Source organism: Eschscholzia californica, unplaced genomic scaffold (genome assembly GCF_041429995.1).
Source record: "Eschscholzia californica isolate CP2 unplaced genomic scaffold, dmEscCali1.0.p SCAF_3, whole genome shotgun sequence".
Lineage (NCBI taxonomy): Eukaryota > Viridiplantae > Streptophyta > Magnoliopsida > Ranunculales > Papaveraceae > Eschscholzia > Eschscholzia californica.
In genome coordinates this window covers 27,837,547-27,858,054 of record NW_028238420.1, presented here as the reverse complement: position 1 = coordinate 27,858,054, position 20,508 = coordinate 27,837,547, and the positions used below count along the sequence as shown (strand labels likewise).

The following is a 20,508-nucleotide window of genomic DNA, read 5'->3' as shown; positions in this document are numbered from 1 at the left end:
CTTGTTGTAAGATTGTCATTTCAACTGGTTAAACAAAGGTAAACAGGGGGCTAAAGGTAAGCTTAGCTAATACAACACACATTGGGCAGCAAATTTACTTTAAATTAGGTAAGTTAAAGGAAGTACCTTAAAGTTCAAAAATAGATACTAATAGTCATCAATTTCTAAGGTTGGGGTAGAACCCTCTCACATCCAATTGTACTGCATTGAAGATCTTCAACTATAATCTCCAAATCAAACATCACAATTTGAATCTATCCTTCTGAGCCCCATCTAGGATGGATGAATAACCAAGTATCTGATGGACAAATGAAATGAGTCTATGAACACAAGGAGATCAAATAGCTAAAGCCCCTAGGTACGTGGCCGGACAATATTTAGAGAAAGAAAGATTACACTTGTAATAAGTGATAGTACCTCAATTAGATCTTAGATCAACATCGAAAAATCTTGATATCATCATCAAATCAAGTACAAAGAATCAACTTACTAGCAGGAAATATCAAACCTGTAACAAAAACAAGAAAAAAGGTAACAAAATACTGAGAAAACCAAGAAATAGGTCTCCATTTGATTTCAACACTTGAGCTTTTCAATTTTCTTGCATTATGAGGTTCTTTTGATAAATCAAAACTTGACCCTTTCATTCTCAATTCTTGAATACATCTAGTAAGTGTTCTATTATCATTTCTTTCTCTCTGTAATTGTCTTGAAACTTTCCAAAACCTATAAAGTTTCATCTGAACTAAAGAGATAAGAATTAAAGAAGTAAAAGCAGAAATTGATGAAGGTAACCACCATTGTTTACATGAATGGTCATGGGAATTAATTGAAGATGTGTATAAAAAAGTTAAGAAAAACCCATAAAATGCAAAGAAACAACAACATAATTGAAATATTTCAGATCTAATGTTATCTAATCTAGTTTCTTTGGTGGAAATTCGACGACCAAATAAGTCTTCTTCTCTTTGCCATAGTTTGAGAAGTAAGTAATGGCCTGGACTTTGCGAAATCTCCATTAATGGGTGTTGTTGAATTACTGAAAGGGTTGTTTTTTTCTCTTGATGTTCTTCATCTACTGGGATTTCGACAACATGGGTATCTTTCAATTCAGCCATTTTAAGATATTAAGCAAGAAAATTCACAAAAAGAAATGAAGGAAGTTTGAATAATGAAATGATCAAATGAAATAAATAAATAAATATATATGAGAAATGAAGATAAGTTTTATAAAACAGGAAGTATGAGTGAGCACTAGGAAGCAAGAGCAGATACTGAGATTGTTGTAGAGAGAGAGAGAGTGTGAGAGAGATTTGTTCACTTTGTTGTTGAGCGAAGATGGAGGAGGGAGTATTTGAAATTGTAAAACGCCTGAAAAATGTAACGGTCATATTTTTTGGTTTGTTTATTTTAATGTTTTTATGGATCAACGGTCATATTTTTTGGTTTGTTTATTTAATGTTTTTATGGATCAACGGTCATATTTTGGTGTTTTCCCGGGTGGGGGTGGAAAAGGGTACTAATTTAAGCCCGCGGCTTTGGGGAATAAAGAAAATTCTCTGGGGAATAAAGGCTTTTCTTAAAATTAGTCAAATAAGATTGACTTTTATGTTTCTTTTTATGCTAAGGGGCTTCTAATTTTGAGAGTTCAAAATAAAACAAATTTTAGAAGGCTTCTCCATCTCATCACCTCTCTCTACCACCTCATCTTCACGCCATCTCATCATCTTCTCCGGCGAACCTTCAAACATAAAAATAAATAAATTATTTTCTCTCTTCAAGGTCTACTCTAGATCTGTTCTAGAGAGAGAGAGAAAAGAAAAAAATTTAGAGAGAGAGAGAGAGAGGAGAGAGAAAATAATTTATTATTTTTTTATGTTTGAAGGTCGTCGGCCGAAAAATTAGCCGGCCGACGACCTTCGCAGGAGAAGATGATGAGGTGGCGAGAAGATGAAGTGGCAAAGAGAACAGATGAGATGGAGGAGAACTTTCAAAAAAATATATTCTGTATTCCCCATAAAAATTTATTCCCCGGAGAACTTTCAAAAAAATCTGGATTCCCTCGAGAATTTATTCTCCGGAGAATTTTCTTTATTCCCCAAAGCCGCGGCCTAATTTAATCCGGCAGGTGATGGATAGCAAATCAAATTAAGGCAAGTTTTATAGGGACCTTTTTTTTTTTGTTAAGAGCCACTCGCAATCTCCCATGAACTGCTTGACTAGGTTTGTTTCACCCACATTAGTTTCTCTCTTTCAACCTTATTCTCACCGAAATCTCCCAAAAACTAAAATCCCTAAGCACCCCTCTTATTCTCACCGAAATCTCCAAGGTCATATGTCGGCGAGCTTTAGAATCGACCTCTCAACACCTAATTCGTGCACCATGTCATTTTTTTGTTCTTAAACTCAGAGTCCAAGAGGTATGGCCCTTTTTGCAACCCGCCATGGATGAAGGAAGCTTCGAAACTACTACGTCAAAAGACTCTACTAAATCGATTTATGCACGTGCTAACACAGTATTACATGTTTTATGAAATATTTTTTGGCTATACTAAAAAAAGATAGTGCAGTACAACGGGTAATTCGGTCTGGTTTAACCAAATTTGTTTATAACATTTGGGAGGGACCAGACACTATTCAACCTTGTATAAAATTTGAAGTTTGTAATATGTCAGTTTAGGCTGAATTGGTAAGCAAAACTCGGCATACCAATATTGAAATAAACTCTAGCAACATACGAAGTTGGAATCAGTTGTCTCGTGCTAAATTTATTAAAAAAATTCGACTCAAGTGTACTGATTTCAAATTCCCCAGATTCCATATGTTACTAGAGTTGAAAACGATGGGGTGTACCTGATATTAGTCAACCACATAATGTCTCATCTGAATCTTTTAACTTTAGCTAGTTAGTCTATTTCGAGATGTTATTCTAATAAATTGTTTGTTTCTCTTACAGGTTTCTTCTACGGATTTGAGCGCGAAAAACGAAAGAAAGACACACAAGGGGTATTTCGGTTATTTGGTGATGAAGACATTCTGATAATATCGACTAATATTGGTACTCAGATGTAAATTAGAGTTGAAAACAAACCTAACGGCGAAAAGGGAAGTCAGATCAGAGTCTAGACGAGAAAAATATAGCAGGTAATTTAGGTAAAATATTGTTGACCAACGGTATAATCTCGGGATGTCTTTAGGCCCACGGAACAGAGAGGGATTACCTGGCGTGTTCCCAGCCGAGAGCCTGACCATATTCGCGAGGCTGCAACGCACGGTATATCCTGTTTCTAAAGCGTTGATAGTGTGCGGCGCGCTGAATAGTAAGAGTCGCTACACCTCAAATCTAACGGACATCAAATGAGCGCGTGCAAATCGAATGGTTTCTTTATAATCTTTTGCTACTCTGCGAAGCACTGCATCAAAAGACTGTTGAAATCAACGCGGACTGGCCACCATATTTGGGGAAATCTTCTCTCCCGTTTTCTTTCTCTCACGTTTATTACAGTAGATAGAGAGAGATCGCGGGAGTTTTTCAAAGAAAGATAAAGAGAGAAAGAAGGAGATGGATAGAGAAAGTGACACTGATTAAGCAAGTTTTATATGGAAGAGGCATGCGTTAGCTGTGATGTGGCGTCAAAATGCCACATTTATACCGTTTAACTTCGACGAGTTAGTTGGTTTCGGGTTTTATTTTGAATAATTGTGGTTTCAACTTTTTGGAGAAAATGAGGATTTTCTTGCTTAAATTGTTGATATCAAAATTTATCTTTCTTGGAATCAGTCAGAATAATGAGACTGCTACGTTGAACCTCGCTACGTTCCTCTAGATTTGGGGTGAAACCTGCTAATGTCAAAATTTGTCAACCTTGGAATCAGTAAGAGAAAAGAGACTTCATGCTGAATCTCGTCTGAATGAGTGATTTTACGTCTTTGATTTCCGCTCCTGCTCTTGAAAACCTGAGGGGAAACCTGTAAAGAGTTCGGAAACCTCTCTGACGCTCAAAACAGTCAGATTGCCCTTTTTAGTAAAGAATGAGTATTGATTGAACCGTGGAGTTTGTGGATTCAACGAACCTTCTTCGAGGGAATTTGGTGTCCTTTTATAGGCTGTTTTGGATCGAATGTTGATAGACGGTGTGGATGAAGCGGTTTAGATCCACTGTTCGGGATTGAGACCACTCTTCGGTAGTTTGGAAATTTAGGATTTTCTGTTTGAGTTTATCTCGTATCTTAGATATTTATAAGTCCACGCTTATAGATTCTGTAGGAGGCGTTTCCTCCTTTTGAGACTTTTGAAGCCCAAATTACTTAAATACTTAAGATCTTGGCCCACTGAGATCTTTGGAAATATTCGGGATTGAGTCGCTAAGCATGACGCACACTTCTGCCTTCCCGTGTTCGATCTCATGTCTCGTGACATAAGTGTTTCCCTCATGTGTGCTTTCGCTCATCAGAACCTTCAATTTTTAAGTTCTTGCTTAGCAGTGATCCATGAGAGATGGGTAGAATCTCTCTCTAAGAGTATTTCTAATTAGACCTTTTCAAAACCTCTTTTGAAAGAGTCTTATCATCTGTTAATCTATAACTATATAGATTACGATGCCCATTTTTAATTATTTATTTATTTACCCTCGTCCGGTGTCCTATTGAGTCAGTTCTTTAACTGTTTCTCAATTCTAGTATGTTTCACATACAAGACTTAAAACAAACTTGTTTCACTCCCACTTACCATCTTGTCAAACAAGATTCTAACTATTCTTTCAGAAAAATCAATCCTTGAGTTCCTTTATGAATGTTAGATTCCAACTCTTACTTTTGATCCTTTTGACTCTTAGCAATTTTCAGAGTCTGGTTCTGCTATAGTATTTGTTGGTCTTCTGAAGACTCATTGGGGTTTTTGAGCAATGTCGTAGAATCTTCTTAACTCTTGTAAGAAGTTACTAGGTGAGTTCTCGTACTCCTAGTTTGTTCTTCTGTTGCTCGGTTCGAATCAGATTCGAATATTTTCTCCCACTTGTCTTCTTGAACGACTCCTTACAAGGAAGACGCCATCGAGAGCAACAATCTAATTTTGTTTCGATGTTGTGAGGAAAAGCCTCATATTTCTTCTTATAAAGAAGAAATTATGTCTGAAATTCTCAGACTTTAAATAAAAGACTATTTTAGAATTTTCTAAAATCCATACTACCATGGTATTCTTTCATTTTCTATAGCAGTTATGAGTTTAGTGGTTATGCAGGTTGTATTTAGACACTATCGTTTCAGAAGACTTGTTATGACTGAGATTATTGGTCTTATCAAGATATTCAGTCATTTTGATTATTTTACTGGATTTAGTTTAAGGTTCTAAAACTTCTTCTAAGTTCGAGTTGATTCTAGTCACATTAACAATAATCTTATGTCTTACATAAGTTTTAGTGATTAATTGACCTCTGTTTTGTCATAAGAGATCTTGTCAGACCAGATAGTTTGAGCCATGATTATTCTTTCGAATTTCATGTTCATCCTAGTTATCTGACTAGATTAGAATAACTAATTGAATCGATTGGTATTAATGTTTGTAAGTTGGAATAAGCACCTTTCCAAGAACATCATAAAATATCAAAACCAAATATTTTATTTCTTATAAATCAATTCTAGCGAAGATGTTCAAAGAAAAAGAAAATACTAAAATCTAATAAAAGTAATGTCTATAAGAGACTAAAATCCTTCTTGAGCCTTTTCAGCAACCATTGCTTCTTTTGCTCTTTGACAGGTTCGTCTCCTGTCAGTTAAATACTCAGCTCCCACTTGCTCCTGTCATTCATAATGAAATGAGCATTAGGTATCCAATACCTTTTAAGGGAAATGTATTTAATTGAATCAACTTTTAACATTTTTACCTTTTGCGGAAACTATCGTTCCGTTTTTTTTGTCTTCCAGGAATTTGGGACAGCTTCTCTTCCAATCACATATGCCATCACAGTAGAAACATTTGGAGTAAGAAGATGAGTTTTTGGTTTTGGCAACTTGTTTGCCGTTTGCTTTGCCAAATTTCCTTTTAAAGTGACCTAAGAATGAGTATGTAGAAATAAAGGATCTACTACTTCTAATTTATACATTTGTGTCAAGAACCCTAAACTATATTCAAGTAATACTAAAACCTAGGGTTTGTAGTGTTATCTAATTTGTCTAGGTTATCTATAAAAATGGCTATTCAAGCCCTAGAGAGATAGAAATCTACCTCAAACACCAAGAAAAAGAACGCAAAAAACCTCCCACACGAAGAACACCAAAGAAAACACCAACCTTGATCTCCCTTTCTTCCTCTTCTTCTTCTTGGCTAAATCTAAATCCAACACAACCTCACCCACATATTCTCTCTCTCTTTCTAAAACCCCATGGCTGGCCAAAAAAAAAAGGAGAATGAGAATAAGGGGGTAGTAGGGTTTTAAAAAGGGGGGGTATTAAATTGGTCCTGCTATAAACACCCTATAAAAATAGTAGGGGCACTACAATCTTCCTCCTAATAGGAAATTTCGTCCTCGAAATTGAACATACCTAGACGAGAGAAAAAATGAGGATAACGGAGTTGCATATCATCCTCACGCTCCCAAGTAACTCCTTTATCGTTGTGATGATTCCACTGAACCTTGACCATGGGAATAGTCTTCCGACGAAGCACATGCTCTCTACGGTCAACGATGCGAGCGGGTTCCTCCTCATATGTTGCATGTGGTTGGAGTTCTAAGTCATCGTAACCAATAACTGAATGTTGCTCTTCATCTCTCACATGCTTCCGAAGCATCGATATATGGAATACGTTGTGCACTCCTGCCAAGCTTGCAGGCAAGTCAAGACGATAAGCTACTTTGCCTACCTTCTCAACTATTCTGAAAGGTCCAATGTATCTCGGAGCCAATTTTCCTTTCTTACCAAACCGTAAAACACCCTTCATAGGTGACACCTTCAATAACACCTCATCTCCAACGATAAACTCCAAATCCCTAAGTTGTTTGTCAGCATAACTCTTCTGACGGCTCTGAGCTGCTTTGAGCCTACTCCGAATCAACGCAATCTTTTCAGAAGTATCCCGAATCACCTCTGGTCCTTCTAATTTAGCATCTCCTGCCTTTGTCCCACATGATGGTGATCGACAAGGCCTCCCATATAATGCCTCGAAAGGAGCCATGCCAATGCTAGATTGGTAACTATTATTATATGCGAACTCTACCAAGGGCAAGTAATCTTGCCAACTACCACCAAGATCTAGTATCGAGCACCGTAACATATCCTCGAGTACTTTATTGACTCTCTATGTCTGCCCATCGGTCTGAGGGTGAAAGGCTGTACTAAAGTGTAATGATGTTCTCATAGAAGCGTGGAAACTCTTCCAGAACCGAGAAGTAAAGGATGAATCTCTATCTAACACAATAGACACTGGAACTTCGTGCAGCCTGACAATCTCCCTAATGTAAAATTATGCCAGTCGATCTCCACTATCTGTCGTCTTCACTGGTAAGAAGTGAGTCAACTTAGTCAGCCTATCAACTATCACCCAAATGGCATCAAAGCCTCGACTCGAACGCGATAAACCTGTGATGAAGTCCATCGATATGTTCTCCCATTTCCACTCTGGAATAGGCAACGGTTCTAGAAGTCCCAACGGATGTCGATTTTCTGCTTTCACCATCTGACACACCTCACACTTCCTTACATGTTCAGCAACATCTTTTTTCATTCCAGACCACCAATATTGCCTCTTCAAGTCTTTGTACATCTTGTTACCACCAGGATGAACAATGTACTTACTCCGATGTGCCTCGTCTAATATATCCCGTCTCAAGACCGTATCTGCCGGTACAAATAACCTCCCTCGGAACCTCAATCCTCCGTCCTGTCTTGTACTGAACTTAGTTTTAGTTTCTTGCATTAACGAAACCTGTTTCTGGCACCACTCATCGTTAACTTGTGCATCCACAATACGGTTCAGCAAGGATGGCCTAACAACCATACTACCCAAAAATAACGAGTCAACTCCTGCCTAACCATCGATGAACAAGGGATCAACAGGTGTCTTATTTCTAGGTAGGCTTATACTCAAAATTCCTTTTAGGGATTTTTACATATTTTATCAAGTTTGCGTTATCGTGAACTCTATCGTAACCATTCGTGACTTTTACGTAAGTTTTTATGTGAATTCTCGTAAGGTTTTGTCTAAAACCTTAGTAGAGCCCCTAAAAGATTTTTATCTTTTAGTTTAATTCTTGTTCGCCTAATGGTTCTTTTGGATTTTTATCCTTGAACCACCATTGATTACTCCCACTCGAATCATGATCTCATCATTCGATTCATCAATGGCTTTTCTAGACCCTATACTCTAAATATTATTCGGGCACATACTGGTTTGTGCTTAGAAACAAGAATCGATTACTTAACTAAAGGCAATACTATTCTACTCATTCACATATATACATACAAAATATATGACAATCATAAATAAAGTATGTATCCTAGATTCGTTTCTAGGTTTTGCTATGTTCCGTATAGCTAATAGTGGGATATTGTGACATTCTTATATCTAGTGGGCTTTCTAAGTCTATTTTCGTAAAATTCGGACTAATGGTTCATTTTATTTCTTCCATAATGATTTCTAAAATCAACTTTGGAAAAACTCCGTTTTGGGCTCTCGGATGGCCCGGGTGACCGGAAGAAAAATTAAGAAAATCTCCCACTCGAGTCAAGGCCCAATGGGCCCAAGTCAAGCTCGAAAAGACTCAAGTTAAACTTGGTAAAAAGGTCCTTTGACTAGTCTTGGCCAAGCTAGTCAATGGTCCGGACTTTTAGGGAATGGGTCCTAGACCGTGTCGGTTGGCACGTGCTAGTCGTGTCCTAGACGCGGCCTAGCACGACATGGCCCTGGGCCAGTCTCGGTTGGAATGTGTTGGACGCGTCCTAGCATAGCACTTGGCCGTCTCAGACTCTAAGTCCGAGACGTCATGGACGCGTCCAGTGCTGTGGACGGCATGGCCGTCTCGAACTCTAAGTCTGAGACGTGCATGGACGTACTAGACGCGTCTGGAAGCCTCCAGACGCATCTAGATGCGTCGGGACGTGCGCCCTTGGTCCCGGACCAATTGGGACTCCCAGACATGTCCAAGATGCGTACATCTCGGACTGGGACTTCCCAGACGCGTCTAGGACGCGTCTGGGATGTTCGAAATTAAAAAATCTCGAACTCCCAGTCCGAATGGACTAGGAATCCCGGTCCTACACGGACCAGGACTTCTTGTCCCATGATTCTCGGTCTTGGGACGCTTTCCCGAGACTAGCTGGCCGGTTCGACCATGTGGGTTATTTGATTTTTCAAAAAAACCTTCCAACCAATCGACTTTTTCTTCTTCTTCCTACTATTTTCATGGTGATAGCTGCTGTTTTTGCACTGTTCACCACCCGAAATTCATGATTTTGAAACCCGCTTTTCAAAATTTTTAATCCGTTAGATCCGTTTTCGAAAACCCTTTTCAAAAACAAAAAAAAGAAATCTAATTATTCCATGCATTAAAAATCTTTCAAATACATGTTTGATTGTGTTTAAATCTTATTCAAACTAGTCAAAGTTTTGTCCGAATCTTTATTCTAACAATTATATCTATCAATCTAAAGTTCGAATTTAATTCGTTCTAGCCAAAGATAGTTTCATGCAAACGACTCGTGATGCCACTGTTGGGAATTACATGTATCTAATACACATCCTAATCATGTTACTAGTGTTGTAAGCGGAATCTCAATCATCATATGATTAACACTATGTTGTCCAGGATCTATACATGAACTAATCTATGAACTAGAAGGAAGAAAAATACCTTTTATTCGCTTTCCCATGAACTAAATTCTGACCAGTATTCGGAAGTAAAGAGCTTCAAGTGTAGCTCCTCTACTTGAGATACCGAATGTATAGCTTGAACTCCCTCTTGAAGGTAGAGATGAAGAACTCCTTCTTCTAGACTTTGATTGATAGAATGGGAAGTTTTCCTCTAAAATCTTCTTCTCTCTAAGATGTATAAGAGAGATGATTTTCTTCTGAGAAAATCCACACTTTTTTGAACTCATAACTGGTCCTTATATAGGCATTACCTTAGTAGAGTCCACTTAAATAAGGAATCCTAAAAAGTCCCACATAAAAGATAAGCACAAAAATTAGAGTTTAATCGAGTTAAAACTCTTTTATTAGGGAAAACCCTAATCAGGGTTTCCCCCTTAAGTGTGGCCGCCCAAGATAACCTTCCTTTATTTCTTTCTCTCTCTTCCTTCCTTTCTTTCTCTCTCCTTCTTCCTCTGTCTCTCTTACTCTTCATTCTCTCTCTAAAACCTCCGGCGAAGGGGTTTCCTTCGCCGAAGGTCTACTCCAACAGACCTTCGAAGGTCTGTTCGACCAGATCTCTAATAAACCTTTGAAGATTTGTTAGAGTGGACCTTCGGCGAAGGAAACCCCTTCGCCAGAGGTTTCAGAGAGAGAAGGGAGTGTAAGAGATAGAAAGGAAGAAGGAGAGAGAAAGGAGGAGAGAGAAAGAAAGGAAGGAAGAGAGAAAAAAAGAAAGGAAGGAAGAGAGAGAATGAAAGATTCTTTTTTAAAGTTAAAGTGGCTAGCCAGAATTTTTTATTCCGGTCGGCAACCTTTCGCCGGAGAAGAAAGGTAAGGTGGAGATGTGATGGAGGAGAGATAGGGTGAAGTGGAAGAGAAAGAAAAAGGTGATGTGGCATTTATGGTTTTAACTTTTTTTTTGAAATAATTCTATTATGGCCCCCAAGGGTACTTCTGGAAAAAAATTGGTCTTTGGGAGCCAAATCGAACTACCAGACACTTATAGGGGACAAAACCTGAGTTGGTCACAAATTGAGGGTCAAAACGGAATTAACCCAAAAAATTAATACAAATTAGTTGTAATCAATGACATCGAAAGAAGCACAACATTAGAATGTGTTAACTGGGAAGGTAAAAGTTCAAACCAGTAAAACTAATAAAATGAATTAACTTCACTTTGTAGATTCAGTGTCAGCGACGATGACATCCAGAATGATCTTGTAGCTTTAACTGTAGGATGTACCTCAAGTTGCATTCAGTAAATGTTGTCACATTTAGGGCAATGCCACTGACAGTCGTCAATCATAATTACCTGCTTGTTGCAATGGCGGGTTCCGTCCATCAGGGGACAAGCATTATAAGCGAAGTGGTCAGTCTTGGCGGATGAAATTGCGGCATTGATAGTGATGAAGTCTGGTTTATCAGAGGTTCCAAGTTGATCATCTTTGATCTTGGATATATGGGTACGACATGGATTCAACGTTACTAGAAAATCCTTTTATATCGGTATGGATGGAGAATTGCATCCCGTTGTGGTAAACCAACTTTTTATTTCGCGAGCCTCTAGAAGATCTGGGTCCACAAACAATTGACTTGATGGGAGCATTCCCACTGATTTTCCGTTGAAACACAAATTCTTCCGGACTTGACAGACAAAACTGGAAATACTCCTGAATCGACCATTTGATGGATCCTGTGACCTTCCTCATCGCAACATTTACCCCATTAAGTCAGTTCTACAGTATAGCCATAATTATCCTTTAACCACAAAGTTTTTTTTTTTCCGTTTGAGTACCATCATTCTTCGTTATAGGTTGAGTGACATTTATAGATGAGACAATCCCCAGTATATCAACAAATATATTAGGTTCCATCGTTTCAATCTCATTTATGGGTATGAACATGAAATGATGTTTAGGTATAGACGAATCATCCTCTAAAAACTTCTGAACATTAGAGTATTTTTCTAGATATAACTCGTAATTGTTTCTCAGGTAATTAAAATTCTTCGAAGCGGATTTCAATACTCCATTTGAAATCAATAAATGTTCCCAACTTCTACCATAAATAGACAATCACCTAAATACCATAACTCTATATTTACCATGACTCTAAATTCAAATACCAAATCAAAACGTTTTATTTTTTGAAAACACCATTAACCGTGTAAGAAAATTAACACATTAAAATGTACACAATTTCAACCCACGTGTTTTACTAATCGAAAAATTACCTAGACGCACCTTCAAACCCAGACGCACCTTCAAACCCAGACATGATCATTCAACAATTTTTTTGTGAAATATGTACTGTAGAAATTATCCAACTTGAATGAGTTGCAAAACCTAGACAACCTAGACTCTGAGTATTATACATACACATGTATCTAAGAACTTTCCAAAAATTTCATGAACAATTAAAAGCTTTTGAATACAAACTAGCCCCAACACAACACAACCTAATATAGTACTCCCTCCGTCTCAAATTAAGAGTCCACTATTCCTTTTTTAGATGTCTCAAATTAAGAGTATCATTCCTTATATATCACATAAAATCCCTTACTTTTCCATAAATTCCATTTCTTATATGTTTCCAATATATGGTGCATTAATTAAGCTAATTAAGACATTTGATAATTTTCAATACAAAAACTTGTTTTTCCAATGAACAAATCTATTCTTTGGATTAATCAAGTGAGAAATTAATATGGTTACGTATGTTTCTAGAATGAAAATTGTAATCTTTGAATTACTTCAAGAAAAGTTATAAAATAAATAAGGGCAAACATGGAAGAAGATAAAATATGAAAATAAGTTAGATTCCCAATATGAGACTCTTAATTTGGGTCGGAGGGAGTAGCTTAATTCTTTTTAGACAACTAATCAAACAAACGCATGACATCTTCCATATGTATAAAATAAATTAGACAAACATAGAATGAGACAGAAAAAAATTATATCAAGCCTAAGTAACTATTCTGGCCAATTTGAGAGTCTTTGACTTGAACCAAATGATCTCTACTCCAACGATATTGTGTGTGTATCCTGATTAAAATATGATATAATAAATACTTTAATTGATCTTCGCTAAATAGAAAACAAACTGAACAAATAAAATAACAGGAGAACTTACCGAGCTCAAAATTATTAATCTTCGATCCTAGCTTACATAATAAACCAAAATATGATTAGAACAACATCAACAATACCCTAATCACTTACTGTTAAAAAAAAAAAAGACAGAGATGAACTCACCTATCAATACCCTAACATGATCTCCTAGCAACAAAAACCTATCAAAAAAACATCAACATTAATGAGCAAACAATAATATATAATCTATAATCAACAAACAAATATAGAAGAGGTGAACTATAAACTAATTACATGATTGAATTAGAGCTTACCAATTAGATGATGAGTGAGACATTTTATTGTGAAAATCCTTTAAGAGATTTGGATGATTGAATTAAGGGATTATTAATTCCCAAAATTTATTATTTTGTAACGATTTGCGTTAAAGATTGAGGGGAAAAAGGAATGATCTGTGGGAGATTAATGATTTGCGTGAATTGGCTAGATATGCATTAGAGAATTTGGCTAGATATGCGTTAGAGAATTTCCAGAGACGAAGGAGATATGCGTTATTTGAAGGCTAGATTTGAAGGAGATATGCTCTGGGCGCCATAAAATGATGCTTCGGGCCCCTAATCCCTTAATTCAACTAGGTTTCAGTTGTGTCCTACGGACGTGACAGATCCCTCTTGGCTTCGCCTTTATGTAAAAAGAATTTTACGTGAAGGAAGAACATATAAAAAAATCACTAACAAGAAAGATTGGATAAAAAAATTAGGAGAATTCTGTTGTTGCTCTTTTTTTAAATAAAATTTGTTGAGAGATAGAAAGCATGGTGTAGAGATAGAACTTGGAGAAGAAATGAGAGAATATCAATTTTAAGTCAAATAGTCAGTCGGTTGAGAGAGAAATTAGGAAGATACGTCAGAGTGGGTTAGTTATTTCTCTCCCACGATTTTCTACTGTAAAGATGAGAAAATTATTCATTTCTAACCAATTTTGGCTGATTTACATAGATACGTGGGTAGTAGTTATTCTAACCAATTTAGGAAGATATGTGGTAGTAGTTATTCTAACCAATTTTAACTAATTTACATAAATACCCTTCTTTTTTTAGTCTATCTACATAAAAAAGATTTTATATCAACCGTCAGATGTATTCCCAACTAAATCTCTAAAATAAAATAGACAACCAGACTTATCCCTAAATAACTACTGAGTTGTTTTATTATAATAGATAAGAGCATAGTGAAATCAAACAGTTGATTGGTTATTATAGATTGTTTGGTACTTTAATAAAATAACTTTTAAGGTTGATATTAATGATCCAACAATTGATTTGAAAGCTGATATCTAATTATAAAGGTTGATTATAACGTTAATTATAATGGGAATGATCCAATGGTTGATTTGAAAGCTGATAGAAATAGCGCTCATTATAATGTGAATGATCCAACTATTGATTTGAAGACTGATATTAATACTAATTATAATGCTCATTATAATGGGAACGATCTAATGGTCGATATGGTATTGATCTGGGACGGACGGTCGGATTTATCTCCAATGTTTGTCCCAATCAACACTTTTCAACCTGATTTATATAATAGATAATTAAAAATAACTCATAGAGATTTAGAGAAGTTAACTCAATTTTAAAGTGTTAGAATAACCAAACCGTGCCTAAACACTAAACTCCAGATTCATCTTTCAATTGAGGATCTCTTCTTTTTCAATTTCTAAATTTCATCTCTCTAGATTCGTTTAGGGCATGAAAAATAAGAGGAGTTTCAGGTGAAAACTTTCTATTCAGATTTGAATTGGAGAGCAAGGTTTAATTTGGGAAATTTTCTACTCAGATTTCAAGTATTTATTGTGAAAATAAGAGGAGTTATACTCAGGTTTCAATTGAACTTCACTTTAGGGTTTTTGGGTTTTTGCTTAAATCTTCACTTTCTCTTCATTGAACTTCAATTCCACTCAGGTTTCTAATAAGTACTCAACCCTATCTTCAAATTATTCCTCTTCTTATTCTTTTTTCTTAAAGTTGATGATGAAATTATTCTTACTGATTGTTAGTCTTAGATCAAAGGGTTATTTCCCAAATAGGCCCCAACTTTGTGACCAGCTTCTTGCCTAGCCCCCTACTTTATCAAAAATACCCAGATGACCCCCTTTTTCAGATTCCGTTATAACACCTTTAACCAGTCATCATCTCTCTCCTTTATCTCACCACCTTTCTCTGCCACCTAACCTTCTCACCACCCCATCGTCTTCACCGGCGAAGGTCGCCGACCGACCAATTTTTCAGCCGACGACCTTCAAACATAAAAAATAAATAATTTTTTTTCCTCTCTCTAAATTTTTTTTCTTTTTTTTCCAAATCTCTCCGCCCGCCCGAAGTAGCACCCGATACGCCTGCCCGAAGTAGTACCCGATCCACCCGCCCGAAGTAGTACCCGATCCGGCCGCCCGAGATCAATTAGGCAAGAATGACGTAGGTAGAAGAAATACACAACCAATGATTGACCACCACGTAGCTCAAGTTACTTGCCATTTCTAGGAAGCAATGAAAAGATTTAAATTGTTTCAGTTGGTATTTCAACCGACCAACTACCTAAATTCCAACCACTGCAACAGAAAGTTCTCCACCTTGTTTAGATCTTATGTTGGATTTCATACTATAATTGTTTTTGTACGCATACATGGTTAGGTTAATGAGTCATACACTCATACTAGTGATGGTTTATTAGTTATACAAGTAATTGTTAGTATATTAAAAACGGTAAAAATACTTCATTAGGCTGGTCCGAACCAAAATGTTTTAGCTCACATCACTTCTTGGCTTATATCACATGCCAAATTATTAATACTAATAATTATAACCGAAGCGCTATAATAACAAAGGATTCCTTCATGGAACCGATTATGGTTGATTTCTTCATGGAGGTGAGAATATTGATGGAGGTGTTGGTTTGGTGAGATTAGGGTTTGGTGAAGATTATTGATGAATATTTTGTTTCTTTAATTAAGTTTAATTATGTTTTTTTATAAATATTATTTTTCATTGAAAGAATATAATATTTTTTTGGGAAAACCCGAAACTCGACCCGCCCGAGCCCGATCAGGCACTCGGGCATAATCGGGCCGCGGGCTCCAATAGGCTCAAGTTTACCCGCCTATCCCGATCAGGTAGCTTAGTCTCCCGCCCGAACCCGCCCGTGCCCGAACATCATGAGCCCGAACCCGCCCGATTCCCACCCTTAGCGATATATGTTCCTATCAAACCTAATAATTGTTTTCTCCATCTCTTCTAAGTTCTAACCTATTTAAACAATCAAGATCCCTCTTTGAGTTTTGTATCTTAACAAAATACAGTTTAGACATAAGATTATGCAGTATGCTAACCTGATTATAGAGATCAAAGTCGGTAAAGGATTATAGAGAGAAAAGTCAACTTTAATGCCATTGTTTTCCTCGCTGGTAAAGGAATAAATGTAATTTTGCCCTAATGTGATTTGAAATCCCAATTCCTTTTATACCAAACATAGGAAATTACTAAATCACCTAAACATAAGAAATTACTAAATCACCCAAATATAGGAAATTACTAAATCACCCCTAGTGTTTTTTTGTTGAAATTTAAGGGTGGAAATTGACTTTTTCGCATGCATTAACAGTTTTGTGGTGTTAAATCTAACGGAACCAGGTGAAAAAAGTAACTTACAAAAACATGGGGATTTTAGTAAATCAATTTTCAAAACATGGTGTAAAGTGGTAATTCCCCTTTTTGTTTAAATAAGATAGAAAATTACGATTTTTGTATGATTTCCAATCTCTCTTCCCTTACCTCCCTATTTCTTAGTGGCATCAAACAAGTTGGGCTGACCCAGCCAGAGTAGGTGCATGATAACAGATGGGTCGGGTCAATCCTCTTATATATTCACACGACCCGACTCGACCCGCTTACACAGATCGGTCTGGGCGACCTCTAAAACAAATATTATGGTCCAATCCAACCCGAACCTGAACTTATTTAGTCACACGGTGAGTTGGCTGACTCATAGATTTAAATTCTTTTCTTCAAGGACTCAAATAATTCTTTAATGTACCACAACATAATGTAAGAACACAGTCCACTCTCTCAACATAGTGTTTTAGAGGATCAAATATAGTCAAAATATTGGTTTTGAAAGGTAAAATATAGTCAAAATGATATTTATAACATTCAAATATGTTATTAACTACTTTATATGGCCAAATCAATCTTTTAAATCCAAAACAAACAATTGTTAAAGAGTTGAGAGATAAAAGAACTTTGGAAACAATATCCTTGAGATTTTTGCAAATGACATTCCATATATTGTATGATAATCATGATCATTATATGTATATATAATTTAAAATATAGTCGTTAGAAATAAAATAACCTATTTAAAGAAAAAAAATAACTGTGTCCTTCTCAGAAATAAAATAACTAATTTATTTCTAAAGAATAAAAAAAATTTGCAAAGGTTAAAAAAAGAAATTTAAATCTCTATCTCTCTCAATTAATTAACTAACTGAAAAAAAGGAGCAACTAATTTAAGAAAAGGGAAACAAAAGAAAATAAACAATAAGTAGAATACCAAAAAAATTAGGGTATCTAGAATATAACAATAATAAACATAGAAAGTCGGGTGATATGTTTGGGCTGAGCGCCTAGAGCAATACTATGGGGCGCCTATAGAAGCATTTGGTTAAAATTTCGTTACATTTGATTGAAACAACTGTTTGCACCCTAGTTTCACGGCTTTTTTCCCTCGTTAGGTCGACCCGGCATAATACGCTCAATACACCCGGGCCGATGGTGCGGAATAACAAATCCTAACGTACCATGCGGCGTTATGCACTCCCTCTTAGTACATAACCAGCCTTCCCGAACATATCCGGAGCATCTCGACTATCAAGTCATCTTGGTTCTCAACTAATATCGTGGCATGACACCATAGTGTCCCTGTAGGGGATTACTAGGGTATCTCATACACCTAATTGTCTAGTGTTGGTAGCGGAATCTCAAACATCTATATGTTTAACACTAGTTTCCAGGATCTATACATGAACATACCAATGAACTAGTTTGGAAAGATGATTACCTCTTAATCGCTTTCCCACGAACTAAATCCCGACCAGTATTCGAAAGATAAGAGCTCCAAGTGTAGCTCCTCTACTTGAGACACCGAGTAATGACTTGAACTCCCTCCTTTCAGTCAGCTAGGACCTTCTTGAAGGTTGAGATGAAGAACTCCTTCTTCTTGACTAGATACTTGAGAAAACTCATTTTCTCTCTCTCTCTGAGATGTATATTCTGAAACTCTTTCAGGTTCTCAGAGAAGCTCTCAAACTTGGCTGAGAATTGTCTCTTTCTTTAGGTTGTATAATTAGGTATATATAGAAATCCCTAGAAGAGGTATTAGACACAAACTAGGATTCCTAAAACCTAATTATAAGGCAACACCCAAAATACCCTCCTTTGGGTCACTTAAAGTGGTCGGCCAACATAGCCCTTTATGGGCTTCCTTGGCCGGCCCACTTAGGGCCTAACCGGCCATCACATGGCCGGCCCTATGCAATAGGGCCGGCCATCACATGGTCGGCCTACCTAAAGCCTTTCCGGGCCTCCCTTTCGGGCCCGGACATGTTTATCTCTTCGGACTTCTCCGAATCAATCTGGACTTACCAATAATGGATCCAATCCACTTATTTGCCATTATCCTTCTAGTCAATTCTCTCCGTTCAAATCATTACTCTGATGTGTAACCCTTGTAGGATCCGGTCTATGTTAGCTGCGAATCAACTCCTTGATTCGACGATCGTAGTTGGCTTCTAGCTAAGCATTACGACCCCTAATTGGACCGGACTAATGATCTTCCGAGTAAGGTCATTAGATCCTATTCGCCAAATTGTACGCATTGGAACCTTGGTTGAAGGACACTCCTTCGGAAGGATACCATTCCTTCAGACTTAGGCAATATATCCTTCAGTCTCAACATACGAGCATAGCTCGTGCCGTCCCGTATAACGCTTCCTTAAGTCATAGACTCTCGCCCACTATAAAGGATACCAACATATGTGTAGTGCACACCAAGCCGCATATGCGGATCTTGCCTTCTAGTCTCAAGCATCCGACATCTATCATCTCGGTTACCATCTGGACATTAGGCATAGGAGCATCCGTCGTGCCATAAGTTACCTTAGCTCCGTATGCCCAACATAGCACATCAAGGTTTGGCTCCTTGAATAGCCCTATCCTCCTTATGGAATAGGATAACACGTCGCACGCCTTGACGCGGTACGAGAACATGCAACCTTGTATCCAAAGGAACCCGCAGTAACCTATCTCCAAGTACTGTTCCGAGCCATATCCTATGACAAGGGAACCCGTGCAATATGCTTCTTCAACATATGCTAGGCCGTCCTCATGGGTTGCGCTATGAGAAAGCTCACTTTCGTGCACAATAGCTAAGATGGGCGAGCGTCTCATCCACGAGGTCTTGGCATATGTAAGATGCATATGAGGAAGGGAGACCACCCCCTCATATAGTGTCAACATCTTTTTTAGCCTATTTCCACAAGGAAACATCAATCCTTTCAACCAAGGATACTCTCGTCCAAATGAATCATATGCCCATGTCTAAGACTTAAATGCCACGGATACCCTACCGTGCATGGATTCAAGAAGCTTATGGCCCTCTTCGACCTCGTCTTTGGGCCTCCGGCCTATATGCTCGTGCGTGCCATCTTAGCACTCGTCACGCCATATGCATCTCCAAGAATGTGGCCGTGACACTAAGGCGCGGGATATACTCTAGTATATATATAGGGGTGGGAATCGGGCGGGTTCGGAGGGGCTCGGACAATATATAGCCGGACTCGGACGGATAGGGCAAGAGTAAGCCTAGCCTGCATGTATTTGACGGGCTGATCAGGCCGGACAGAAGTCTCCATAACTGAGCCCGTAGCCCGTCCGAGCCCGCCTGCCCGAGCGGGTTCCAACAAACTCGGGCCGGACGAGTTCGGGTAATTTGACTTAAAAAATATAAAAAAAATAATTTTTTTTTATATAAAAACAAATAATTACTCTCATACCCAATCCCCTTGGTGTGAGGAAAGTGAGAGAGATACTTGAGATATTTGGGAAGTGGATATAAATAACCATTCTCCTAGTAGCTTTTCTTTTGTCCCAAAGGTGTGGGACTAAAACGCGATCCATCACAAAACAAGAACTAAAGATCACTTTCTTTGCCTCCATTCAATCTATTTAGTCCCACACCTCTCATCTTCTCATCTATTTATTCCAACACCCCTCTACTTAATTGTTCCAACAAATTTGTGTCCATCTACTATTCTCATCTTCTATCATTTCTTTGTTTTCTTTTCCAAGCCCACCAACTAAAACAAGTTTTTTGAGCCACTATTCTCATCTTCTATATCAGATGGTCATCTTCTTGTGACCTTGACCGTTCTGTCATTTAAATCTTACATCCAACGATTTAGGAGCACATCATGGATGGTACTGTGATTCTATAGAAGTAACTTCTACTGGACCCC

At 37.5% G+C, this 20,508-nt stretch overlaps 1 protein-coding gene across 1 annotated transcript; it reads right to left on the bottom strand.

The window, feature by feature from the left end:
* Positions 1 to 342: 342 nt before the first annotated feature.
* On the bottom strand, positions 343 to 1,247 carry LOC147549321 (uncharacterized). Its single transcript, XM_086671099.1, has one exon. The coding sequence runs from the start codon at positions 1,116 to 1,118 to the stop codon at positions 468 to 470; it is 651 nt and encodes a 216-aa protein (XP_086527225.1). The 5' UTR covers positions 1,119 to 1,247; the 3' UTR covers positions 343 to 467.
* Between the last annotated feature and the right edge of the window lie 19,261 nt (positions 1,248 to 20,508).